The 26,359-nt window shown below is 41.2% G+C and overlaps 1 protein-coding gene across 5 annotated transcripts in view; it reads left to right on the top strand.

Moving 5' to 3' along the window:
- The window catches only part of usp6nl (USP6 N-terminal like), an 80,761-nt gene that overhangs the window by 24,418 nt on the left and 29,984 nt on the right, over window positions 1-26,359 (top strand). The window contains exon 1 of one of the 5 annotated variants that reach the window (XM_038285861.1): window positions 12,137-12,598. The exons of 3 other annotated variants lie outside the window; for them this stretch is intronic. In XM_038285861.1, the coding sequence (XP_038141789.1) occupies window positions 12,529-12,598 (70 nt within the window). In that variant the 5' untranslated portion in view covers window positions 12,137-12,528. Of the gene's footprint in view, window positions 1-12,136; window positions 12,599-19,496; window positions 19,657-26,359 lie in introns of those variants that run through there. One more of the 5 variants, XM_038285862.1, reaches the window with a different exon arrangement.

Genomic DNA, 26,359 nt, shown 5'->3' with positions numbered 1-26,359 from the left:
TCTCGGCCCAGAATGACATTTTAGGGTCGTTTGAAATCATGAAAAAGGGAAGGATGAAGGAAAAGACCACATGCTGCCTCTGATATTTCTATATTTTCTAGTTTTAAAGCCATCGCTGTCTCTTCTTCTGCTAGGTGTTAAACATCTGGAATAAACGGTCTGATGTTTAAAGGCCGCATGTCGAACCCAGTGCCTGCTGTGAACCTGTCGAGGTTTCCAGTTCCTTCCTGTGACGATGAGTGGGTGGTGGGGGGTGCAGGAAGGAAGCTGTGCTGTAGCTAATGGGTCAGCAGAGGGATTCTGGTCGCCTCACATGTCCCAGAATTTGGAGGAAGGTGCTTAGAAATCAGTTAGGCCTGTTTTCCATGGTCTTCTTCCTGTTCCCCAATCTACATCCTCACAGTACTTATTATTGAGATTTTGTTTTGTTATGGCCTTATTTCAAATTGGCTGAAATGAATCTCTTCCCTTAAACTTTTATACACATTTTCTCCTTAAAACTTAAGGAAAGAGATGAAGTGAAGACCACCTTACATGTAAGCATTCAGCTGATTTAGCAACAAGCTTTGGTAACAGAGGTCAGGATGACCCAGGAAACCGATAGCCATGTTTTTTTTCTCCTTCATGTTCAATAGCTCTTAACAACTCCACAAAATACGCCGCTTAAGCCCCTGTCACACCTTGACGATTTAGACCAGAGTATGCCTGACTTACAAAAAATAATTGAATAAGTCATGGGTACATTTTTTATCCGTAATGAGAACGCTGAAATACGCTGAAATACGCTGAAATACGCTGGCACACGTCAGATACAGCAAGTGCGTTGAGATATTTTGAGTATGCTCAAAATTTCCCGACTTATCCAGCATATGCCATATGTGGGTTATCTATGGTTGACATACGTTAAAGTCGTAGGGAAGCGGCTGTTCCAACCGTCGCATTTCCGAATTCTCCCAGTGGTGCACGACTTTACACGAGTGAATAAAGTGAATGTGATTGGTCGATTATCAAGGGGGCGGAATTGTTGTGGCGGAAGGTTCTCAAGCATTTGGTTGTGGCCGGTTTGTTGGAAGCATCTTGCTAACCAGTTAGCAACTTAGTGCTAGTAGGTTCCCAATGGGAAATTCCATTGGGACCAAGTAGCACTAAATTGGTGACTTAGAAACGACACTGTCAAGGAACGCTATGGACAGAGGAAACATGCAAGAGGAGGAGAGTTTAGTGTCAGAGGTCGTGGATGAGTCTCCTCCATCATCCATTTTTTTATTTAGAGGAGGAAAGCGGGATGAAGATGTTGTGGAAGAGGACGCCAGGGCGGCAGAAGCTTGGTTTGGTGTAGAAGGCATCCAGCCGTACATGTTTGAGCCCTTGCCTCGCAACGCTGCCAGTTCTGTTAGCTCTACGCCTGCTGAAGACACAGACGTCCATCCCCGTGAACACTGGGACGCAATGGGAAAGGTAATGATTCTGATTTCAACCGTTGTGTATATTAGCGGCGACATATGAATCAAAATGCTGTGACCGAAAAAAATGTGATTGACAGATGATATATGATCGGTAGAATTTAGGTGTTCAGGCTGACGTAGAACTAATTTGCCTGCAGAAGGTTTCGAGAAAAACCCACAGATTTTACGTCAGGATTTTTTTTTTTTATATATATAAATTTTCTAACTTTTGGGACAATATCTGATAAAGAGTCAATTTCTATACATGTTTAGGCCAGAATGATTTGACGTCCAGTTGAGCGCTGAACGTGTTTCTAATTTCCAGCTACTGTTTAATGGCGTATTAGCAGTGTTTTGGTATAAAGGAGTTTCACAAGAGGAAACCATCAGTTCTCCTGCAGACTTCATCCCCATCATAGGGCGAGAAAGAAGGTGAATGTGATCGATCGTCCCTGCGTTCACGCCCATGGCCAACCAACTTCCTAGCAGACATGACGCTGAATCTGCTGCCACTGCAAACCTTCTTTCTCTCTTTTTCTTTATTTTCTGTTTTGGCTAGGCGGTAAACAGCAGCTATGTTAATACCGCGATCAAATAAATCTTTTTATGCAGACCGGGCGCTTCCAGGCGCATCACTACCCCCCTCAGGACACTGGCTTGTGCATCGATTCATGGGCATTACGCCGCTGTGCGTTCTGCATAATTTAGGCTGTTGTTGACCATAAGTTCTGGACTCATTATACATATTCTATGTATACTTAGAATTAAAAAAACATATAGAAAGTTCAGCGTATGCCAGCGTTTTAGAAGATTCTGGGACATCAGGCATAAGCTGGATAAATCAGCAAGGTGTGACAGCGCCCTAAGAAGCTAAAAATTAGACATCGATTTTTTATATTTGATCACTGCTGCACTTTATTAAATGGAAATGTTCATTTCACTGCTAAGCTGCTGTTCATTTACTCTCTGAAAGCTGTACAATACGACAATAAAAGTTGTTTATGTCTAACAGCAGCATTGATTCCTCCTGAGCTTCATTAAAGCTTCTCTCTGATGACCATCGCTTCAGATTGAAAGGATTTTATTCTGGACAATCGTTCTGATGCTGTTGTGAGAATCTGCTGAGTATTTGACATGTTTTCATCACTTTATTGCTTCTTTTTTTGGATAAGCAGAAGAAAGGAAGTGTGTTCCCCCTGCGATCAGTGAAAAAAACGTTCCCTCCAGCGGTTTCCAGCCACTGATTTTATTTTATGGAGCTTTCCTGAAGTTTTACTGCAGCTCTGAATGTTTGACGTAGAAACGGCTTCTGTGGCCTGGAGTCGCTCTTTAATCGTCACGTTCTCCACGTTTTTAGCAGACCTCCAGTGTTAGTCTCAGTTTCAGTGGACTGGCAGGCGTAGATGGGAGAGGGACAAACGCATCATCAGAGTTTTTCTCCCCGCAGTGTCGGAGCTGTAAATAAACTCCTCAAGCTGTTTGTTTAACAGAAAATAAGCTAAAGTGGCGGTGATTCAGCTGCAGATATTTTAAAGAAACATTTCGGGGGGGAAATAGCTGTTAGAGGTACTGCAAACAGATTTATCTCCTCATTTCCTGTTTTCATCACACAAAGATGTGTTTCCTCGCCACAAGCCTTTCATGCTCTTGCTAAATTTAGTTGCCATGGTGACCGAGTGGACCTGACATTTCTCGTCAGTCGTCCTCCGCTCAGAAAGTTTGTCTTCAGTGACAGACGCTGGACGGCTTTAGGAAAGTGTCCAGATTGTTGTTTGGTCTCGTTGTGGAAGGTGAGTTTAAAGCAGGTGATGTCATCATGATGCTGAGCATCCTCTGGCCTAAAATTAAACATTATGGATCATTAGTTTAACATTTCAAAGCAATAAAGTTTCTACTTTAACTCCTGGAAGCCAAAATAATGATGTTGTAAACATGTTTAGGGTTCGACCTGCTGGCTTCATCTCTGCAGGTTGATCCCAGTCCATTAACATGGCTCCATGTCGGTGATTATTTTACCTCTATAATTTAATTGGAAGAGAGTTATTTATCCTGCAGATGCCTGCGTGTTTCTGACGTTTCCTTTCTGGCTTACAGCTAATAAAAATTGTCAGATCAGTTTCTTAAACAGTTAAAATCTATCATCCTATCATTGGAAGACTGAATTCAGAAATGTTGGGATTGTGAGTCCAGAATCTAATGCTATGTTCAGAACGCAAGCAGCAGGAGCAGCAAAAACGCGCGTGCTGCTTCATTTATGATGCTTTGCCACATTTTAAAGTCGTAGGGAAGTGATATTTAAATGTCAAACCTGCCTTAAAAATGGATATAAAAAAAAAATATTTCTTAAAATCTGTGGCGTTTTTTTTTCTCGTTATCTTATGCAGGCCAGTTAGTTATAAGTCAGCTTTTACACCCAAATTCAGCCAATCATATATCAACGGTCATCTGTCGTTCCTTGACAGTGTCGTTTCTAAGTCACCAATGTAGTGCTACTTGGTCCCAATGGAATTTCCCATTGGGAACCTGCCAGCACTTAGTTGCTAACCGGTTAGCACGATGCTTCCGACAAACCGGCCACAACCAAACTTGCTTGTGAACCTTCTGCCACAACCAAAGTGCGAAATACGGGGGGGCTCGACCCCCCCCGATTAACCAATGAGCCCCCCTGAAAGCCTCTAAAGCAAAATTTAAAGGGGGTCTTAAATTGTGTCAAAAAAAATTTAAATAAAATTTTCTGGCTCCTTAGGAAGCCATTGCTCATATTTGCGTATTGTTTCTAAGTTATATACTATAAGCTTTCTTATGTATAATATTTGATATAGTCTTATTTTGAAAGCACCGGAAGTTGAGCAGTTGGTATCTTCCTTTTTAACGAGTAAACACTGCATAGCTGAATCTGTTCTCTCTGTGCTGCGTTTTTAGCCAGTACAGCATGTAATTTGATGTGAAGGGTATATTTCGTTTATGTTTCATGTTGTGTTTGGAGGTTTATTGCAAGAAAGGTCACCGAGAGGAGAAGTTTAAAAAGACGCTAGCATACGCGCTAACTAGCCGCTAGCATACGCGCTAACTAGCCGCTGCACCGATGCCATTTTTTGGCCCTGATACCGATACCCGATACCTGGCTGTGCAGTATCGGCCGATACCTATTCCATAATAATGTAAAATAATTGCCATCATGGCTTTGTCAAGCTGCTGCCTACCTTTGTGAAGCAGGAAAAAATCTAATACAAAGTGAATCCAGTAGAACTTTTTAATAAAAATTTCTTCTGGATAATAAAAATAAAAAGTTTTTATTGCCTACCGAGTCCTCTACAGTCCTTGTATGTCTGGTGAATCTGAAGAATTGACATTAAAGCTGACTTTGACTTTGAAATGTTATAGGCCTACTGCATACTGAGAAAATTTAGATCGGTATTGCGCAACAATCGGGAGATGGGGACCCCCCCAAATATTGACAGGTATTTCGCACACTGGCCACAATAATCCCGCCCCCTTGATAAAGGACCAATCACATTCACTTTATTCACTAGTATAAAGTCAGGCACCACTACGGAGAATTTGGAAAAGCAACGGTTGGAACAGCTGCTACCCTACGACTTTCTTAATTCAGCTGTTATTAAACTGTTTCAGAGGAGTGATCATAGCGCTCTGCATCAGCAGTGCTGTGTCTGTCTCCCTGCCAGCTCTCATATCAGCTTCTCTGATCGGTTGATGTGGTGCGTCCTGCAGCTAAAGTTAAATATTTCCAACTCCACCTGCTGCTCAAAATGCGCTGCAGGACCTTTTTTCTGCACATTGACCAGCATCAACCATTGACTCTGCATGTAAACCAGCTGCCTCTGCTGCTTTAGGTGTGAACGTAGCATAAAGGCTGATTTATGCTCAGAAACCAGGTTGTCTGCGTGTGTCACAGTGATCCCAAATGTGCCTTCCGCATACACTGCTGCGAAATTGTTGGTGACCCAGACAGAAGGCCTCTGATTGGTCAAATCTACATTGGCTCTAAACTATGCGTTTTATCTGTTTGGTACCTTACCGGCTTGTTTTGTTTGTATGACCTCCATTGTGGAAAACGACTCCTGAAGATGGAGCAGCTAGAAGAGTGAGGTGCGTGAGAACACTGGCACCCTTTCCCACCTGGATCCCCGCTCTTTTCCCCCTCATGTCCCTCTGTTGTCGCACAAACTTGCCCCCACTTCCTCACCGCCTCGGCCGTATCTAGACCCACAGCTAGTTCTAGATCAGGCATCCCCAAACTCGGTCCTCGAGGGCCGCTATCCTGCAGGTTTTAGAGGTTTCCCTGCTCCAGCACAGCTGATTTTAATTGAAAGCTCATTAACAGGCTTTTGCTCAATTGCAGTCATCATAATCAGTTCTGCTAAAGCAGGGAAACCTCTAAAACCTGCAGGATAGCGGCCCTCGAGGACCGACTTTGGGGATGCCTGTTCTAGATTGTCCCTGTTGCGTTGTGGCGTGAAATAACACAGTGCAGACCACGCTTCAATATTTGGCATAAATCTAAAATATCTGCATCAAGCTGCTGCAGGAGGATCTTTAGTGTTTGATGGAAAGTTTAGTGGAAGGAAAATATGCATATTTTCTAAAAACTAAAAGCAGTTCGACAGGAGGATAGTATTCCAGGAGTTCAGCAGACATTAAATCAGTTCTCATCCATGGATGCATCCCGTTGAGCTGAAGAGAAGAAGATGTGACAGAAGAAACTGGACTCTGGAGGACCTCCACTTCCTCTGCAGCAGAAACCTTTTCCTAAAGAGAACCTCTGTGATAAACGACTCCCAACCCAGCAACCCAACCTGATGAATGACGGCCTCCTGCCTGGGCCGTGGGAGGGGAGCGCGACAGGGAGCATTGTGGGTAAATGTGGTGGCCTCCAGTGTGACCCTCTGCTCCAACTGTCAGGCTCTGATCATCCGTCTATGAGCTGTGGAGCCATGCAGGCCTGGGAGAGGTCAGAACCAGAACGGCTGTGATGCTGCAGCCTGTGGATGTGGACAGACTGGCTTTCCATTAGAGAGGAGCAGCTATCAGCTAAAGATGAAGGATTTTATAAACACAGCAGCTTCTGCTCCGTTCGTTTGACAAGTTAAAAGTAACAGAAAATAGAATAAAACCAGTGAAACCAATTCAAAATCATCAGCTTTACAAGGCATAAAGTCAGGATGAGAGGAAAATAAGAAAATAAACAAAAGGATCTTTGAGGTTTTTAACCCTGGAGATGTTCTGATCAGCCTCCATCTAAACCCTCTGACCATGAAGGACACTGGAGCTGCGCTCTGATTGGTCAGAAGGCTGCATGCTTGGAGCAGGAAGTGACACGGGGCAGACAAACAGGAAGCTGCCAGGCAGAGCTTAGATGATCTTTCCGTTTGGTTTCCATCGCTTTGAGCGGCACCGTGCCAACGCTGGGAAAGGAAACTGGGAAGGACAGGAAGTGGGAGCGTCGGCGGAAGATAGTCATTCTATCTGCTTTTTCTAGATCTCTCAGAGCTAGAATGGGTCTGCAGTTATTCCTCAAGTCTCTGGGGAAACCTTCCCTGTCAGCATGTCTGAGGAAGCAGCTCTCAATTATTTTAATTACCAATTAATCCTTCAATCATCACAGTAATTGACACCATGAATTATTTTTTTCCATTACTCTAAAAAGAGATGCTTTAAATAAACATTTGTAAATAAAAACATTTGAAATATATTATCTCCTTTATTGCTCCATTTAAATATATTGAATATTTATATATAATTACCGTAAATTCTCTAATATTGGCCTGTATTCCAATAGCGGCCGGGACTCTAACATTGGCCGGTCTCGCTGTCAGAGGAGGTAAATAATGGCCGGTCTCTAATACAGGCCGGGGCTATAAACGTTTTTTCTGGGCATACCTCAACATTATACTTGTGGTAGTAACATACAAGTACCACAGCCCTGCGCAGCTGGACGACAGGCCCTGACTGCTGCCCGTCTGCGCGAGGAAGAGAACAGACACGCAGCAGAACAGGAGGAGCGCGAGTGATGAGGAGATTAAAGGGAGAGATGAAGAGGAGGAGAAAAACTGAGGAGGAGAATTAAACAGAATTGGAGGATTTTTTTTTTTTTTTTTACTTCAAACCAAGCGAGACATGGTAACTGTACTTTTTCAATAAATGAACCTAGTGTTTTATAGGTTCAAATAGACACAAAAGCTCATTTTTATTCATTCCACTGTTAGTCATTCGGCAGAGATTCTGCTACGTGACTGTTCATCTTATTTTAGCATTTGACCAATTAGATGAGCCCTTAAAGGATATATTAGCTACTGGAAATTAAGCTGAAGTCAAGAAAAAAGGTAAAAAGCTAATTGAAAAGTTAAAAAAGTAAAGTTTAAAATTATATTTAGGTTTATAAACTAAAAAATGGAAGTGCCAGTATCAGCTTTAATGCCTCTAGGGTTAAGTTGTACCAAAAAATGTGTTTCTTTCATCTCTCTCAGAGTGATTTTCATGAATTTATTAAAGAAGCACTTTTTTTATTTTTCTTAATATATTTGGGCAAGATGGCGTTTCTTGTTATTACTTGACATACGTTTTTTGCCATCAAAATATCCATATTTTTTGAATGTTATAAAAAAAAATAAGGTCTTTTCCTGGATTCCAGTAACATTGGCTTGAAATGTGGATTATCAGAGTATTTCACTGAGTTCCTATAAGGTTTAACATCAGCAGGAGTGGAAATAAATGGAGAATCTGCTTCCAGTTCCAATCTTTCCAACAGATATAAAAACCAGACAGTTTGGATCTCAGGGAGATTTTCTGTTTGAGCATTTTTCCTGTATTTTATAGGATTATTTCTATGAAGGGAACAGGAGCATTTCCAGCAGGGGAAGGCGGCCTGTAGATCAGGCCAGAGATCCGTCAGACAGGACAGTTTCTTCTATCATCAGATGAAGAGGAGAGCTTATTGATCTGCTTCCCTTTCTGTCGCTAAAAGCTGCTCAATCCATTTCACCTCAGGAGGCTCCTCTGCTTTCTTCTTCTCACCTTGGAGCAGATCTTCAGAAGATGAAGATGATGATGTTATTTATGGGTGAAGTTTGAACTTGCCGGATTACGGGAAATCTAGAATAAATTTAAACCTGGAATGAGTGCAGAAGAACACCTTTAAAATCAGAGTTTTTTAAAAGGAAGATGGAAAAAACTGGAATGATTTCTGCTGACAACCTGCATGGTTAGAAACAGCAGGTCCTCTGTTTCAGAAATAATGGATTTTAGCTTTGGTGTCACTTATTTATCTCCAGTCGACACTGAAGTGGCCACTGTTGCTTTTGTAAAACTCTTCACCTCACAGAGTGGGGTCACAGCCTAGCAACGCCGGGTCGGAACCATGGCAACAGCAGCTGCAGAGCCAGTCCAGCAATGCAGTAATTGGGCTTTCTGTTTCTCTGCCTGAGGAGGCAAACATGCAGAGATGCTTTATCACTGGAAACGGGAATGCTGAGAGACGCAGCGCGGTCAGCAGGAACGCTTTACACAAAGGTTTGAAAGCAGAAATACTTGAAAGGAGAAATACTTTAAAAGAGATTTTTAAATGGAAACATTTAGAAAGACAAACGTTAAAACGTAAAAGAGAAACATTTTAAAATCGAAACATTTTCATAGAGAAATGTTTTAAAAGAGAAATTTAAAAAAAACTAAACATTTTAAGAGAAACTTTTCTCTTTGAAATGTTTTCATAGAGAAATATTTTAAAATTGAAACTTTTTCATAGAGAAACGTTTTAAAATTGAAATTTTTTCAAAGTGAAACGTTTTAAGAGAAATATTTTAAAATTGAAACTTTTTGAAAGAGAAACATTTTGAAAGAGAATTGTTTTAAAATTAAAACATTTTCCTAGAGAAATGTTTTAAAAGAGAAATATTTAAAAAATGAAACATTTTAAAAGAGAAACGTTTGAAAATTGAAACATTTTCAAATTGAAACATTTTAAAAATCAAAAAATTTTTGAAACATGTTTTACAGCATAAATTCTTTGAAACAGGGAAAAAAAGAATTTTTAAAGAGAAACTTTTGAAAATTGAAAAATTTTCAAAGAGAAACGTTTTAAAAGAGAAATATTTTAAATTGTTAACATTTTAAAAGAGAAATGCTTTAAAATTTAAACATTTTAAGCGAAAATTTTGAAATTAAAACATTTTCATAGAGAAGTGTTTTAAAAGAGAATTTTTTTTAAAATGAAACATTTTAAGAGAAACTTTTCCCTTTGAAACGTTTTAAAAGAGAAATATTTTAAAATTGAAACTTTAAAAGAGAAACATTTTGAAAGAGAATTGTTTTAAAATTAAAACATTTTCCTAGAGAAATGTTTTAAAAGAGAAATATTTAAAAAATGAAACATTTTAAAAGAGAAACGTTTGAAAATTGAAACATTTTCAAAGAGAAAGGTTTTAAAAGAGAAATGTTTTAAAATTTAAACATTTTAAGAGAAACAGTTTAAATGAGATACATTTTAAAAGAGAAACATTTTCAAATTGAAACATTTTAAAAATCAAAAAATTTTTTAAACAAATGTTTTACAGCATAAATTAGAAAGAGAAACGTTTTAAAAGAGAAATATTTTGAATTGTAAACATTTTAAAAGAGAAATGCTTTAAAATTTAAACATTTTAAGAGAAAATTTTGAAATTGAAACATTTTAAAAGAGAAACGTTTTAAACGAGAAATATTTTAAGACAAACATTTTAAAGGAGAAGCATTTCAAAAGAGAAACATTTTCAAATTGAAACATTTTAAAAAACAGAAAAGTTTTTAAACAAATGTTTTACAGCATAAATTCTTTGAAACAGGGGAAAAAAAGGGATTTTTAAGAAAAGGCTGTAAAACATATATGCTGTAAAATGGAAAGATTTTAAACCAAATACTGTGAAACGATACCAATTTGAAACAGAAACACTTAAACCTTTTTAAACTGTGATCAGATCTCAACAGGGACTCTGATATCTGTGGTTCTATTTTCCTGGTTCAGTCAAACTCTCCTGTTCATCAGAACCTTATTGGGCTTATCACTTTATAAACTTTTCTTGCAGCAGAACCTCTGGATGCTTTGGAGTCAGAATAAACATTTCTGTTTCGGGTTAATCACTTTTAATAGTGGTCTGACCCTGATCAGGTGATTTAAAATTAGACGTTGGGATCAGTTCAGTTTTCAAGCTTTTCACTGAGGATTTCTGCAATTCAATCTGGGTTTTATGTCGGTTCTGGAGGGATGGCCTGGTTCTGAACCGTTCCATGAAAGAAAACGATCATCTCTGATCTGCTTCAGGAGCTTCCAACGGTTAGCTTTGAGTCACTCATTTATAAAACCCGGTTAATAAACAGTTAACAAACCCGGATTAACCTACCTGTTGGTCACAGATAGGGTTACAAACCATCCCTTGAAAAATGGAATCGTTCTGTATTTAGAAATAGAAGCACCTGTCCCGTATTTAGAGGAAAAGGAACACACTTTGTCCCGTATTATTTCTATTCTATTCACCAAATCATACAGTGAAATTGATTCAAAGTTTTCTATCTAAGGAAAACCAGTTGATTGTGATTTCGACTTATTGACTCAAAGGCAATCCCTCACACTAAGCAAGCTTGTAGTGACAGTGGAGAGGAAAAACTCCCTTTTAACATTAAGAAACATCCAGCAGAACCTATTCTTGATTTAACAGGAAGCCAATGAAGAGAAGCCAGGATAGGAGAGATATGATCTCTCTTTAATTTTCATCAGAACTCTGGCTGCAGCATTTTGGATCAGCTGAAGGCTTTTAACTACAGCTTGTGGACTTCCTGATAGTAAAGAATTACAATAGTCCAGCCTTGAAGTGACAAATGCATGCAAATCAATGCAGATTTGAGTCAAATAGTAAAAAAAACATGCAAAAAATCCCCATGCCTGGAGGGGTAAAGGCAGGGGTCAGCTGGCACGCACATGAGGGTTCCCTTTTTTTTCCCAGTGAGTTTGCAACTCTAGTCACAGACCCCACCTCCTTCCAGAACCGCACGATAGCGGGACACTGGACAGCCCAACAGGTGGAGGTTCACCTCCTCCTCTTGATATCTTAAGTTTTCCAGTTTAATCCAGCAGGAAGCAACCCCTTTTGCAGCGTTTCCTCAAAATACACCTGCAGGTTACCTGGAATGTTTGTATTAACCAATCAGAAGCATCTTCTAAGCATCCTCCTGTCACTGATGGTATTCTGAGAGGAAGCATCTGGTTCTGCTGCCTGAGAATGAAGCATAATAATGATTTATGGCGAATCTTCTGCATTCAGACCAACTGATGAGACCAAAGTTGGGATTTCCATCGTTGATCAGAGGGAAACTTTTTACAGAGGAGAGGAGAGGAGAGGAGAGGAAAGGAGAGGAGAGGAAAGGAAAGGAAAGGAAAGGAAAGGAAAGGAAAGGAAAGGAAAGGAAAGGAAAGGAAAGGAAAGGAGAGGAAAGGAAAGGAGAGGAGAGGGCGGAAGGCGTTCCCTCTGGGTGGTCCAGATCATCACTTTCCATTCTGCTCATGTTTCAGCTTCACAGCAGAGGGAGGGAGGGAGGTGAGGGGGGAGATACAGCAGTACAATGGGGGTGGGGGGTGCTGTGGAGGCGCTCATTAATGTGGATCTGGAGGATGAGAGGAGGGGAGCAGGAAGGCAGCTGCAGCAGGGAGCGACCGATGGCTTCGGTTCAGCATCCAAAGAGGAGGGAGGGGCGCTCCAGCTGAGCCACACATCACACGGACATGAGCGCGCTCAGTCTGCAGAGCCGCCGGCGAACAGCGTCCGCCTCCCTGCCACCAGGAGTGGAGTCCAGACCGCGGCGCCTCTTGGTGCGTCGGAGCGCAGCCTGAACAGCGGCGTCCTGCTGCTGAAGCTGCAGCTTCTGCAGGCGACCCGGGAAACGCGGCCGAACCGCAGCAGCCGGGACCGGATCTGGCACCTGGAGCCGGCGTCACCGAGGATCTGGGAGTCCTGCTGGGAGGTGATGAGTCCTGAGGAGGTCCTGGGGCGCGAGAGGCGCCGCCGGCTCAGGACGCCTCCTGCTGCCTCCCCCTAACATGCAGGTTCTGCAGATGGTGAAGGAGCTGGTGTCTCCATCCCGGCACCGGGCCGCAGCCCGCTTTGGAGGTGTGTCCACTCGCTCCCAGTGTTTCCCATCAGAACCACTTAGCTCAGTTTGTTCCAGCCTTATTGAAACCGTTTGTGGAAAGATTCTGGTTCTGGTTTGGTTTAATACTTTGCTGGGAGATGGATCCAGTCCAGAACCTCCTGTTGCTTCTTTAGCTGCTTTCAGACACGGTTCTGTTCAGAACGGGTCAGACTATGGACCAAGGGCCATAGAACTGGGTCCAGCTGCTGTCAGGAGCTCTGATAACTGGTACCAGGTTCCAAACCTCTCTGTGAAGGAGGTTTGACCCTGTTTGCACTGCTGAATTGCTTTGATTCGGAACCAGACACCTGTTGAAGCTCTTCAAGCTAACCGTCGGATCAGAATCGCTGCAGGTTTATGAGAACCTTCAGTCTTTCAGAACCGTTGAGTGGATTTCATTCTGGTTAGAGTTCTGTTGTTGGAGATGGAGGTTCTGCTGGCATGAATCCTGTTGGTCTCCACTAAGCACAGCAGGAATGTGGTACCAGAGCCAGAACCACAGTGGGAAAGGCTCCATTTGATTTGGATCCAACTTCAAACAGATGAAATGATCTGTTTTTATTTTTGCTATTATTTATCTGAAAGGTGCGGCAGGCCTCTGTCTCCAACCCTGCAGTCCTCTGAATAATGCTGGTCTTGTGCTTTAATAGTTGTGGGGGAGTCATATTTAAATGTTAAATCATTCAGGCTTAAACATGTATATAAATGTAATCTTTATCAGACGATATTGTCTCAAAATGTAGAAAATTTTTATAAAAAAAAAAAATCCTGTCTTAAAATCTTTTTTTTTTTCTCGTTATCTTATGCAGGCCAGTTAGTTATAAGTCAGCTTTTACACCTAAATTCAGCCAATCATATATCAACGGTCATCTGTCGTTCCTTGACAGTGTCGTTTCTAAGTCACCAATTTAGTGCTACTTGGTCCCAATGGAATTTCCCATTGGAACCTATTAGCACTAAGTTGCTAACTGGTTAGCAAGATGCTTCCGACAAACCGGCCACAACTAAACTTGCTGGCGAACCTTCTGGCACAACAATCCCGCCCCCTTGATAATCGTCCAATCATTCACTTTATTCACTGGTGTAAAGTCGGGCACCACTCGGGAGAATTCGGAAATGCAACGTTTGGAACAGCCGCTTCCCTACAACTTTAAACCATCTTCTGATGTGTTTGGGTGAAGTTCTGGACATGAACTGAACGGGTCGGTGACAGAAACCGCAGCAGAACCTGTTGGCAGCCGGTTCTGTTCTGTGGCTTAGTGCGGCTTACTGCAGCTCCACCTGGACTTAGGAACCAGCAGAGGATGATGCTGGGAGGCCCGGCTGGTTGCCATCCAGCTGCCTGGTTCTGTTCCTGTGGTTCTGTCCAAAGGTCCAGATCCTATCAGGACATTAAAGCGGAGGAGGAACCAGAGTTGTGGATCTCTTCTGGCCGCTTGGAGCTGAAAAGTCCTGATTTGGACTTTCAGAATCAGCTTTAATCAAATCAGAACCATGAAGAACATCATTACTGACTGCGTCCAGCTGGTCTGCCCCCACCCTACCTATTGCTGGCTGGTTCCTATAGGCTCAGTGTGAAGGCAGGTTTTCCTATCATTATGGGATGGAGCAGATGTTTAGGACCTGGTCCCTAATTAGTTCGTGTAGTTTGATTTAAAGCTCATTTTAGCGCCCCATACTGGATCTGCTGCTTTCGTTCTTATCAGTGAGTCACACCATGTTCAGTTGGCATAAAGATAAGACTTTGAAACACAGATTAAACTTTAAAAAATGCGTTTCTTAAAGAGACTGTTGATGAAAATGAAAGGAAATGACTTTAAAAAACGACCTGAAAAGTTGCTGAGATGTCGACTCCAGAGATGAACCCATTAAAGGGTTTCCTCTCGCTGTTTATTGAGAATCGACCTTTAAAGGAAAAGTTTGGTCATATTCAGAATTCAAACTTGTGAAAGTTCTTTAAATATGAAATTATTACATCCTGTTCAATAAATGATCAGTGTTTTTAATTCAGAGTAATTTTCATGTGAATGTGCTTTACTGGAGGCATCCCGGTTTGTCAAAGAACTCTACTGCCACCTACTGGTTTGTGACGTCACGGTGCGGTATCGGCTGTTGATCAAGTCCCAGGAGGATCAGGAATCAGAAAGAGAAAGGTGAAAAAACTTTTCTTTTTTTTTCACTTTTACCCGATGTATTCCAACATCCAGCTGCCATGCACGTGGTTATTGTCAGTTTCACTATAGCTCTGGTGAATTTCAATGGTGTCCTCTGGAAGTCCTCTGGAAATCTTCAATAATTGTTGTTGATTGCAGATGTGTCTAGTAGTTCCCATTGATTTAGCTTGTAAAGCGGGGAGAATGGCGCTAGGCTTACCGCACCGTGACGTCACTGCTGGAAGATGGCAGGAGGGAGGGGTTACTATATTTGGGAAGAAATGGCCGCTCCCAGACTCAGTGATCACAACAAAAGTTATTGTTTTTATGTTTTTACTGATCCCGCTAAATTAAATAAATCAGCGCCAATGGTTGGTTTAAGATATAAATAATAATCCATTGATTATTCCTTGCTGACCAGACTTTTCCTTTATAGCCTCAGGGATGATGATGATGATGGTGATGATGAGGATGGTGATGATGATGATGATGATGATGATGATGAGGGTGATGGTGATGATGATGGTGAGGATGATGGTGGTGATGATGATGAGGATGGTGATGATGAGGATGATGATGTTGATGATGAGGATGATGATGGTGATGATGATGGTGATGATGAGGATGATGGTGATGGTGAGGATGATGATGATGAGGATGATGATGGTGATGATGATGAGGATGATGATGATGATGAGGATGATGATGGTGATGATGAGGATGATGATGTGATGATGATGGTGATGATGAGGATGATGGTGATGGTGAGGATGATGATGGTGATGAGGATGATGATAGTGATGATGATGATGGTGATGATGATGAGGATGGTGATGATGAGGATGATGGTGAGGATGATGATGGTGATGATGAGGATGATGGTGATGGTGAGGGTGATGATGCTGATGATGAGGATGATGGTGATGGTGAGGATGATGATGATGATGGTGATGATGAGGGTGATGGTGGTGATGAGGATGATGATGATGGTGATGATGATGATGAGGATGATGATGAGGATGGTGATGATGAGGGTGATGGTGATGATGATGGTGGTGATGATGATGAGGATGGTGATGATGAGGATGATGATGTTGATGATGAGGATGATGATGGTGATGATGATGGTGATGATGAGGATGATGGTGATGGTGAGGGTGATGATGGTGATGATGAGGATGATGGTGATGGTGAGGATGATGATGATGATGGTGATGATGAGGGTGATGGTGGTGATGAGGATGATGATGATGGTGATGAGGATGATGAGGATGATGAGGATGGTGATGATGAGGATGATGGTGATGGTGAGGATGATGGTGATGATGGTGATGATGATGATGAGGATGGTGATGAGGATGGTGATGATGAGGATGGTGATGAGGATGGTGATGATGATAATGGTGATGGTGATGATGATGGTGATGAGGATGATGATGATGAGGATGATGGTGAGGATGATGATGGTGACGATGAGGATGATGATGATGATGATGGTGAGGATGATGATGATGGTGATGATGATGAGGACGGTGATGATGGTGATGATGATGATGATGGTGATGGTGATGATGACGAGGATGGTGATAATGGTGATGAGGATGATGATGATGAGGATGATGGTGATGGTGATGATGAGGATGATGGTGAGGATGATGATGGTGATGATGACGATGAGGATGATGATGATGGTGATGATGACGGTGATGATGATGATGATGGTGATGGTGAGGATGATGATGATGATGGTGGTTTCTCTGGAGGCTGCTGTGTCTCTACTCCATATGAAATGTTCAGTCTGAGGCTTTCTAACCTCCACAGTTTCTCCAGGTTCTCCATCTTACTGTCGCCTTTGTTTTAATTTTGCTGCATTTATTTGCTGCCTTCAGAGGGAACTGAGATAGAGATCAGCAGCTGGAAGCGGTGCAGCTGCTGGCGCTCTATCTCTGAGTGTGAGAGGAGCCCTCATAGAAATATTTCATGCAGATCTATAATGATCTATAATGAACGCTACAGAGTAAATTAACTGAGTTTTTTTTTTGTTTGTTTATTTTACTTTCAGCCATGGGTTCATTTGTTGTCGTTTCTTTATGGAAGTGATGATGCAATTAAATATGATTTTAGAAGAGCAGCATAGGAACTTGACCTGATGACATCTTTTAAACTAATTAGCATTATTTTTAGCACATTTAGCAACATTAGCATGGCTAACAGACAGGGCCCTCTGGGCGTTCAATTCACTAGAACGTGAGTACGGACTCGTGTCCTCCCCAAGTACGTTCTTCAGAAGAACACAGGAAAGTGTGGACTCTGGGAGAACGGAAGCACGCAGCATAAATATGGATAAATTGGAACAGAAGCGTACTGATGACATCACCACACGCTCTGCTCGTCTGGAGCTGCATTTCACCTCCTGTTATTAATAGTCTTTAGATTATAATAAATTTTGACTTTTTTTATTTAGTGGGTGAATAATAATAAACACAGTCAGATAAACTCAAATCACATGAACAAATAAAAAAAAAACTCGCCATCAGAGCCAGCAGTCCTCTCAACTTTGGAACTTTTTTAAATTACACATTAAATCAGTAAATTGGCCATACAATGACGCTTAAAAGTATAACATTCTCGCCTCAATTGATCTTAAAACGTACTTTTACTGAACAACAGCAACAGAAAAGAGAACTTTAAACTTAATACTCTGAGCTCTATCAGCTGCTCCTGCAGTGCATGCTGGGACAGCTGTCAATCTCAAGAACGGACAAGTCTGCTCTGATGCATGCTGGGTAAATAGGGAGGAGTGAGAACAACATGCGGGGACTTTGTCTTTTCTCTGTCTGCTGTTCTTGTGAAATTAAACAGTACTAGGGCTGAGGATGATGATGTTTCACGATTACACGAGAACGCACAAGTACACAGATTTAGAAAAGGCTTCTGTATTTCCTAAATGTTGCTACCATAATCTTTTTATGGGCTATCAGCATCTCCAATCAGATAAAGAACACAACTGGCTCAGCGTTCCCGTTGGCTGCTAACGAGTGTTTCATCAGCTGGTCGCTGAACGTTGCTGCTGCCGTCTGATTTATGCCGTTTCTTTATGGATTCCGGTGAAATGTTTTCTAATGATCGGCCTGTTTTTCAGTGTAGTCCTGTTTCTCTGACTGTGACTAACTGGATGTGCTCTCTTCATCCTCTGACATGGGAGCTGGCTCGGAGCTCGTCTGCCTGGCTGTGTGTTTTCTTGATGGGGCCGCCTTTTACAGCTGCTTTTCTATCTCTGCTTCTGTCTCCTTCAGGGCTTCCAGGGGTCTTTAAAAGTCATTAAAAGTCATTAAATTATTATTTTTTAAATTAAGGCCTTAATTGGCATTAAAGTTAATTAAATGTGTGTATTGTGGCATTTAAAATGCTTTATTAAAAATATATATTTTTTAGATTAAATTATTAAATATTTGCGTGGAACTGCTTCTGGTTGATCGCAAAGCTGTATGCTTGAGTCAGAGAAAATGCTAGAGAATGGGGGGAAAAAAAGCAAATTTCAACAAAAGTGGCTGGAAACAAGGAATTCGGGACAAGGCTGCAGCCTGTCGACGGGTACCTGTTGGTGGCATTAAAATTATTTCTAAGAGCATTAAATTTGGGTTATTGATTCCTGTATAAACCCTGCTCCTTGAACCCCAGTGGGCCTCAGCAGATGGCCGCTCACACTGAGCCTGGTTCTGCTGGAGGTTTCTTCCTGTTAAAAGGGAGTTTTTCCTCTCCACTGTCGCTGCAAGCATGCTTAGTGTGAGGGATTGCCTTCAAGTCAATGAGCCGATGCAATCAAGTGGTTTTCAGTAGATAGAAAACTTTGAATCAATGTGACTGGATGATCTGGTGAACTGTAAAGTGAGCTGAGATGACATGTGTTGTGAATTGGCGCTATAGAAATAAACTGAATTGAATTGATGTGAATCTGCTCCGTCGGCTGCAGGATGACTTCTACTCCTGCATCAGGTGGACCTCGCTTTTCCTCTTCTTGTCACGCTGTGTAGAGGTGGAAGTCTGTCAGAACTGGAAAAAAAATACATATTTTACATATTACAGTATTTATTAGGCAGTATAGAGAAAATATAATCTATATTAAACCTCAAAGTCAAACCTTTGTGTTAAATATATCTTTATAAAGATAGGTTTTATTATCATGGGGGGGGGATCCGTCCATGTTTGACCTGCAGCAGAGAAAATGACCGTTTGAAGCTCTTCCCCTCCAGGGTCCTTAGAAAGATAAGGTTTTAGCAGCAGGAACCCGAATGTTTGCTCCCAGAGGTCTGGCTGTGATCCTGGAGCTCCGCAGGGATGTTTCCTGACCCGATGCAGCAGATAGAACCCAGATCAGAGCAGAACTCCTTCCTTTCTTCTCCTGCTGCTGACCTCGGTCAGCCCACTCACCCTCTGAACGCCTCATCACTCCTAACGAGCTTCTAACGGATCGCTCATCATGGAGCCGTCATCATCTGACGCTTCGCTGTGAGAACAAACCCAAAGAGGGAATGTTTTTTTTATCTCTTCTTAAGAAGCGATCTTTGCAGTGCGGTCCGCAGCGTGTGCTTCTGCTGAATGCGGCCCGTTGTGGTGGAATGCTGTGAGTGGGAGCGGCTCTGCGCTGCAGTCCGACCCGTCTGCCGCCTGGTTCCTGCCACAAACGGCAGCATTGTGACACCAGAGCCTCTGATCTCACTTCTCTCTGGCCCGTGGTTCTGGTTCCTCCTCTGAATCTGAGCTGCGACCGTGATGCCGTGAGACGGCCCCGATTTAACGTTTCTGACCTTTGGATCGGGCAGAACCGGGACCGATGCGGACCAAGGCTCGCCCGGAGGAGACGCTGGATCCCTTTAGACAAGGTGAGGAGGCCCGGCCCGGTTCTGGGCCGCCGGCCTTTGTGACTCTGATCAGATGCTTGATGAGTTGCTGCAGATTTTATCTCTGAAAGATTTTTTTTTCTGGATAATGGAGAAACTTCCAGAAGATTCTGTTCAGAAAATCACTGACTGATTGATGGATGCGTTCGGTCCTGATGGGAATCGGACCCGACCCACTCTGCCAGCAGATAAAATGAGTCAATCATGAATGAATCTGTTTATGTGGAGAATAAGTACTTTACCAAGACCTGTAATGGTGAAAGGTTCTGGATCTGATCCGGTATGGTTCTGATAAGCTTCCTCGTTGTTTTTAGTTTTTCTAATTTTAAGAACAAAATCAAAATATTGGTTCTATGTTTCTGGAAGGTTCTTTGGACTCTAGAAATTGCCTGTAATTTACAGAACCGGGTCCAGTGGGTCGTGGTGCATTGAGCCTGAATTGGACCTGGTTCTGACTGTTTCGGTGCATCGGGTCCAATTCAGGCTGGTTAATTAGTTCACTGTTGATGTTTTGTTTGGAGGGAAAATCTTTGAGGGTTTTATGGGTCAGAAAATGATTTCATCTCCTGGATCGGGTCGGACAGGATCCACGCTCAAGCTTTTATTTTCCTAATTCTCTCTGTTCTCCTTCTGCATGGAGAACCCAGAAAGTTCTGGTTCTAAGACTGAAGAAATGAAATATCTGCTTGAAGAAGTTCTGAAGGAAAGGATCAGAAGAATCTTCAGCTTTTATTGTGAAAGGTTCTTTCTGGATCTAAGGTCCCAGTGGTTCTGAACTCATCTGTTAACTGCTTCAGTTAATGTTTACCTGCTGAGGTCTGAGCGGAACCAACCAACTTCCTCCTTCAGGACGGTTTTCACTTCCTGTTTGCTGGTTCCCCATCGGGAGGGAGCAGAACCCGACCCGCAGGTTGAAATGGCTGCAGAACTTCTGGCTCCTTCGCCCGACATCGCTGCATCCATGTTAGTTCTGCTCACGCTCACTCAGTTCTGTTGACAGTTTTTCCATCTCTGACCTTTGACCTCTGGGCAGCAGACCGATAACGGGTCACTAACTGCACTGATGCATCTCTGGGCTCAGGCTGAGCCCTTCAGAACTTTCATCCTTGGTTCTTCTATGTCTGCACTTTTCCTGCAGGATCCTGGAGCTTAAAAGGACATTATATCTAATTTATATCATTTTTTTCTTAAAATAAGTTCATTTGTTCTTGGATTGAGGAGGTAAAAGAGACAATTTACACTTAAAATAAGAAAACACAATTGCATTGCCTTATTTCAAGTGCATATTATCAAATTATCAGATGTTAAGAGTAAAAATACTCATTCTATTTGCAAACTATTTCATTTATCTACTCAAATTAAGGGTAAATACGCTTAATTTAAGAAATCTTTAGTTATTTCTAGCTTGTTTTTTCCAGTGTAGCTTAGCTTCTTTTTATTTAAAGGAAGACAGCACTTAGCATGATGCTGCCCCCGCCGTGCTCACTGTAGTGCAGCTCGTTGATGCTTCATGCTGCCTCCAACATGTCGGCTCATTATTCAGGACTAATTAAAGGACCGGGTAGCACCTGGTTGCTTGTTTCAGCCCCCAGTTACCGAGCAAAAAGAGGGAAATGGTGCCGGTTCTGTTCTGGTTCTGGCAAACCAGTGAAAGCTTCAGTGGTTTATCAGCCAGTTCACCACAGAGATTCATTGTCCTCCCCCATCGCCCTCCTGTGGTCAGGATGGGAATGGGCTCAGCAAACTTTATTAAATTAGTTCTGATCCAGAAGCCACAAAAGTTAATAACGGAGTAACCATGAGGATCATCTAAACTCGCTCTGCATACTGACCGGATCTCATCTCCATGGGAACCAGCAGGAGGAGGGAAAGCTTCAGCGTTTGTTTGTTTCCGGTCTGCTTCTCTCCCGCGGCGCTGACAGGCCCTCTGACACAAACACACACACTTTCTCCCTTTGCTATACGTAGTGAGGACCATGTGTCGACTCCCAGTCATTTTTAACCCTTTCTCTGCCCTAAACCTCACCCATGTTTACTTAACACTAACCTCAGCCTAAACTTCATCCTAAAAAATCTAAATAAGTAATTTTTCTTAAACTAAGTGCATTTGTTCTTGAATTGAAGAGGTAAGTGAGCTACTTTGCCAATGGAACAAGACAATTTACATTTAAAATAAGAAAAAGCAACCGCATTGTCTTATTTCAAGTGCATATTATCTAATTATCTTATTTTAAGAGTAAAAATACTTTTTTACTTATTTCTAGACCATTTTTGCAGTGATCAGTGCCTTTCTAAACTCATCGTTCCTCCGATTCCAACCAACTAGGAGCTAAATGCTTTCAAACATTTTAATTTACATCTTCTTTTAATTAAGTTCTGAATCTTCATGGCATTATGAGGCAACTTTGGTGGGTTTTCTTTCATAATAAATCTCTATGAGGTGATTAAAGCCATTTAGTTAATGCCATGGGAAAAAAAACCACAAACAATCATAAAACTTTAGATTTTGTTGATCAAGAGTTTAAATAACGGATATTTTTTTCATATATTTCAAAAAAGAGCTTGATAGGTATTAAATCAGCCTTAATATAGCTAAAAAAATACTATTCTTGATTCATTTTAATTCCAGGGTGTGAATGAATATGGCATTTATACCTAAATACTTCAGAAATGGATTTAAAATACTCTAACTAACAATTATTATTATTTATTTTTTCCCAGTGTCCTGTCTGGCAATGTGGCAATAAGAATAATTGTCTTGATGCCAAAAAGAGGCCAACAGATTTTACTTTCACAAGTGGAGCAGTGCGGCTATCGTTAGGGATGCACAATATTGGGTTTTTGGCCGATATCCGATATGCCGATATTTTAAAACTCATGTAGCCGATAACCGATATCAATACTGTTGTTAAAGATGGACAAAAATAAGTAGTCATTGAAAATAGCAGTTTTGTTATCCATTTCTGACACTGAAAAATAATATAGTCAAATATATTTTCATATGCTGATATCAAATAGATTTTTAAAAACGCGTCATCGATCTATTTTACTTTCAAAATCTTGTGAAATTTCATCGTTCTGTTACAAACTCTCGTGATATTTTGCAAATTCTTGTGAGATTTTGTTAGTAAAATAGATCGATACCGCGTCAATAGATCAACATATAAAAATATGGCAAAATTTCGTGAATTTTCGGGGGATTTCGGAGCATAACGATGACGTATAGCAATATTTCATTAGTAAAAGATTGATATGGTGTTTTTAAATGGCAATATATCAGCATATGAAGATATTGGGATATTTTAATGTATCAATATTTTTTCCCTCATCTTTAGAAGTTTTTAAGTCTGTAAAAAAGAAGTTTTTTAGGAAGAAGAAGTAGTATTTTTTTGTTTGTTTTAGACTTTAGAAACTCAGAAGCTGATCAAATATCGGGTTAAATATCGGTGGGGTGGCCGATGTCCGATATTCAGTTTTAAGGCCGATACAGGCCGATACCGATAGGGGGCTGATTATATCGTGCATCCCTAGCTATCGCCATAGTGTTCCGCTTGATTTATGCATATAAATAGCTTTATTATAATTAGGGAGCACCAATTCACTTTTTCCACCTCCGATACGATACCGATATTTGAAGTTTAATGTCGGCCGATACTGATGTGATACCGATACCAAAAACAGCCCTAAATTATTACCTAAAAAATGGTTTTATTGTGTGAAAAAAAAAAAAAAACTGGGATCCTTCTTCTGTGCATATGATTTGATTTCCCTTTTCTTAAAAAAAAAATAGGAAAGAACCCAAATATAAATGTTATGACTTTTATTTTACAACTGTGCACAAAATCTTAAATCAAAAGTTCTATGACTTGGTCAACATGTAAAGAAAAGTATCATCTCTGTGATTTTTTTGGCCTGTATCTGTTACATGGGAAAAAATTCCCTTCTTTCCTTTGCTTCCATCAAAGTTAGCTGCTTTCCGCTGCTTCCTTTTTGTTTGCCGAGTCCGATAATCTCAGCATCTTCCTTTTCATGAAACTTCTGGAGGTGTTTCAATAAGTTGATGCAGTTATAGTTAGAAGATTTAACACCGCCCTTGGAACATTTCTCCCACCTACACACTGCAGATCCTTTCGCTCGCTTCATCATCAACAATATGGCCGTGTTGTGTTGTTGCGCTGCCGCATGACCGCAGAGCATAGCAATTAGCACCGATACCGATCTAAATTTTTTTTTTCTTTATATCTGGACCGATGCCGATAAAAATATTGGATCGGTGGATCCCTAATTATAATTCATGCAGGGAGTTTTACAGATTATATGCACACTGCAATGTAAATAGAACAGGAAAGGAAAAACAGAAAAAATGAGAAAAGATTAAGGAGGAGATAAAAAGGAGATAATGATAAAACATCTTCAGTCTGCTTCATCACCTGCAAAGAGATGTTTAAAGAGCAGCACAACCAACAGATATACTATAAGAGATACAATAAAGTAACACCTTGATACTATCGCTGAAGTATAAGTAGTAAGTAACAATTATTCCAAAGATAAATAATATATGTATTTTTTTTTTTTTTTGATTCATCATCAAATGTCCCTCAGGTCTACATATTTATTTCATCGTTAATTCCTTTTCTCAAACGATAAAAATAGAGAAGCTAAAGGCTCAAAACCTAAAACACTAAAGTGTAATTTAACTGTTATATAGACAAGAATCTAAAACTTCGATGCATCCCTAACCTGAACCTCACCTCCACTTTACTTTACCTAAACCTTAAGGGCTGGTTATCACCACAGCAGTGTGTCGCAGTGAGCTTTTTGAAGATATTTTTGATTTATGCCCAATTTAGAAGCATGGTCTGCAACACAAGAAGGACAATCAGGAACTAGCTGTGGGTCTAGATACGGCCGAGGCAGTGAGGAAGTGCAAGCTTGTGTGACAACGGAGGGACATGAGGGCGAAGAAGACCAGGTGGAAAAAGGGTCCCAGCGTTCTCACGCACCTCGCTCTTCTAGCTGGTCCATTTTCACGAGTCGTTTTCCACAATGGCGGTCATACAAACAAAACAAGCCGGTAAGGTACCAAACAGGAAATATGCATAGAGTAGAGCGAATGAAGATTTGACCAATCAGAGGCCTCCTGTCTGCGGCACGGTCTGGGGTCACATACGATTTTGGAGAGATTAATCAGAGTGTCTGCGAAAGGGGCGGGGCATATCTGCGTTAACTGCAACACACCTGGTTTATGAGTATAAATAGGCCTTTTCTGTTGGCAAAAACAGGAAGTTCCCTCTCTGATGCCAAAGCAGTGTTAGTCTGGATGACGTCTCTAACCAGACAGTTTCTGTTCAGGCAGTGAAGCTTTCAGCAGCTCCAACTGATTCTATTTATCAGAACCAGTGGGTTCTAATGGGTGACAGATCGTCCAATCAGATGGCAGAATCTGGAGCTGAAAATGGCTGATCCCATCCAGGACATCCATTGGTTATACTCAGTCCCCTTTTTAAACTAAATTACTGAATTTTAGTGTTGATTTTTTTTTTTGCACTGATTGTAAGATGCAGCTGCTGATCTGGACATTGAAACCTTTGCAGCAAATGAAGCTTAAAAACATAAAGGGTTTAATAAATCAGGAGGTTTCAGACGACTGGCTTCATCTCTGCAAAGCCTGTTTGGGTTTTGTTGCGTGTTTAACAACGACTGTGGAAAACAAAGCCTTCAGCTCTGAAGGTTGATCCGTCTTCCTGCAGGAAGCTGCGATTTTTCAAACACCTCCTTTACTGCCAGCTTCAGTATAAACACAACATGACCCCACTTCACAGCATCCGTGTTCAGAGCTGCTCACTGCTCTGAACCAGCAGTTAAAGGCAAGGCAAGTTCATTTATACTGTACCATTCAGTACATGCAGAATTCAAAATGCTTTACGCAAAATAGTCTATAAAATAGAAGAAAAATAAAAGCAAATAAAGATTAAAAAAATGATAAAAGCAGGTAGTAAAACAAATAAAACAGTTGAAGCACGGGAACCAAATGCTGATTCTTCATGCTTGGTTCTAGTTCAGGATGAACAGAGTAGGCTGGAACTAGGAGACCCTAGCGATCTGGAAGGTAGATCCACTGACAATAGATCTGTAATGCATTGAGGTGCTGATCCATTCAGTGATTTCTAGGCTAACAGAAGGATTTTAAAGTCTAATCTCTGAGCTACAGGGAGCCAGTGGAAGCACTTCAGAACCGGGCTGATGTGCTCTACTTTCTTAGTTCTAGTGAGGAAACAAGTAGCAGACTTTTGGATCAGCTGCAGCTGCCTGATGGACTTTTTAGGCCTAAACCTATGAAGAGACTTGCAGTGATCAATTCTACTAAAGATTAATGTGTGAATGAGTTTTTTTTTTAGATCTTTATTTGCCTTTTATCTTCAGGTTATAAAAGGCTGACTTAGTCACTGCCTTAATGCACCTCTGAAGGTTCAGAGGTGCATGTCATCTAGGCCATATTCAGTGGTTTCTAGCTGTAGTAGCTGAAGCCGTGAGCTAACTCTGGATCTCTCCTCCTTTCCGAAGATTATTATTTCAGTTTAGTTTTTATTAATTGTTCATAGTCACCTAGACACTTTGTGATGTAAAGCTGTGTGTCGTCTGCATAGTTGATGTAACTGATCTTGGGAGCATGTAGATGGTGAAT

The sequence above is a fragment of the Cyprinodon tularosa genome, unplaced genomic scaffold (genome assembly GCF_016077235.1).
Source record: "Cyprinodon tularosa strain WSP-4 unplaced genomic scaffold, ASM1607723v1 ctg216, whole genome shotgun sequence".
Taxonomy (NCBI): domain Eukaryota; kingdom Metazoa; phylum Chordata; class Actinopteri; order Cyprinodontiformes; family Cyprinodontidae; genus Cyprinodon; species Cyprinodon tularosa.
Note: the sequence above shows the minus strand (reverse complement) of the source record. Positions and strands in the feature narration are given on the sequence as shown.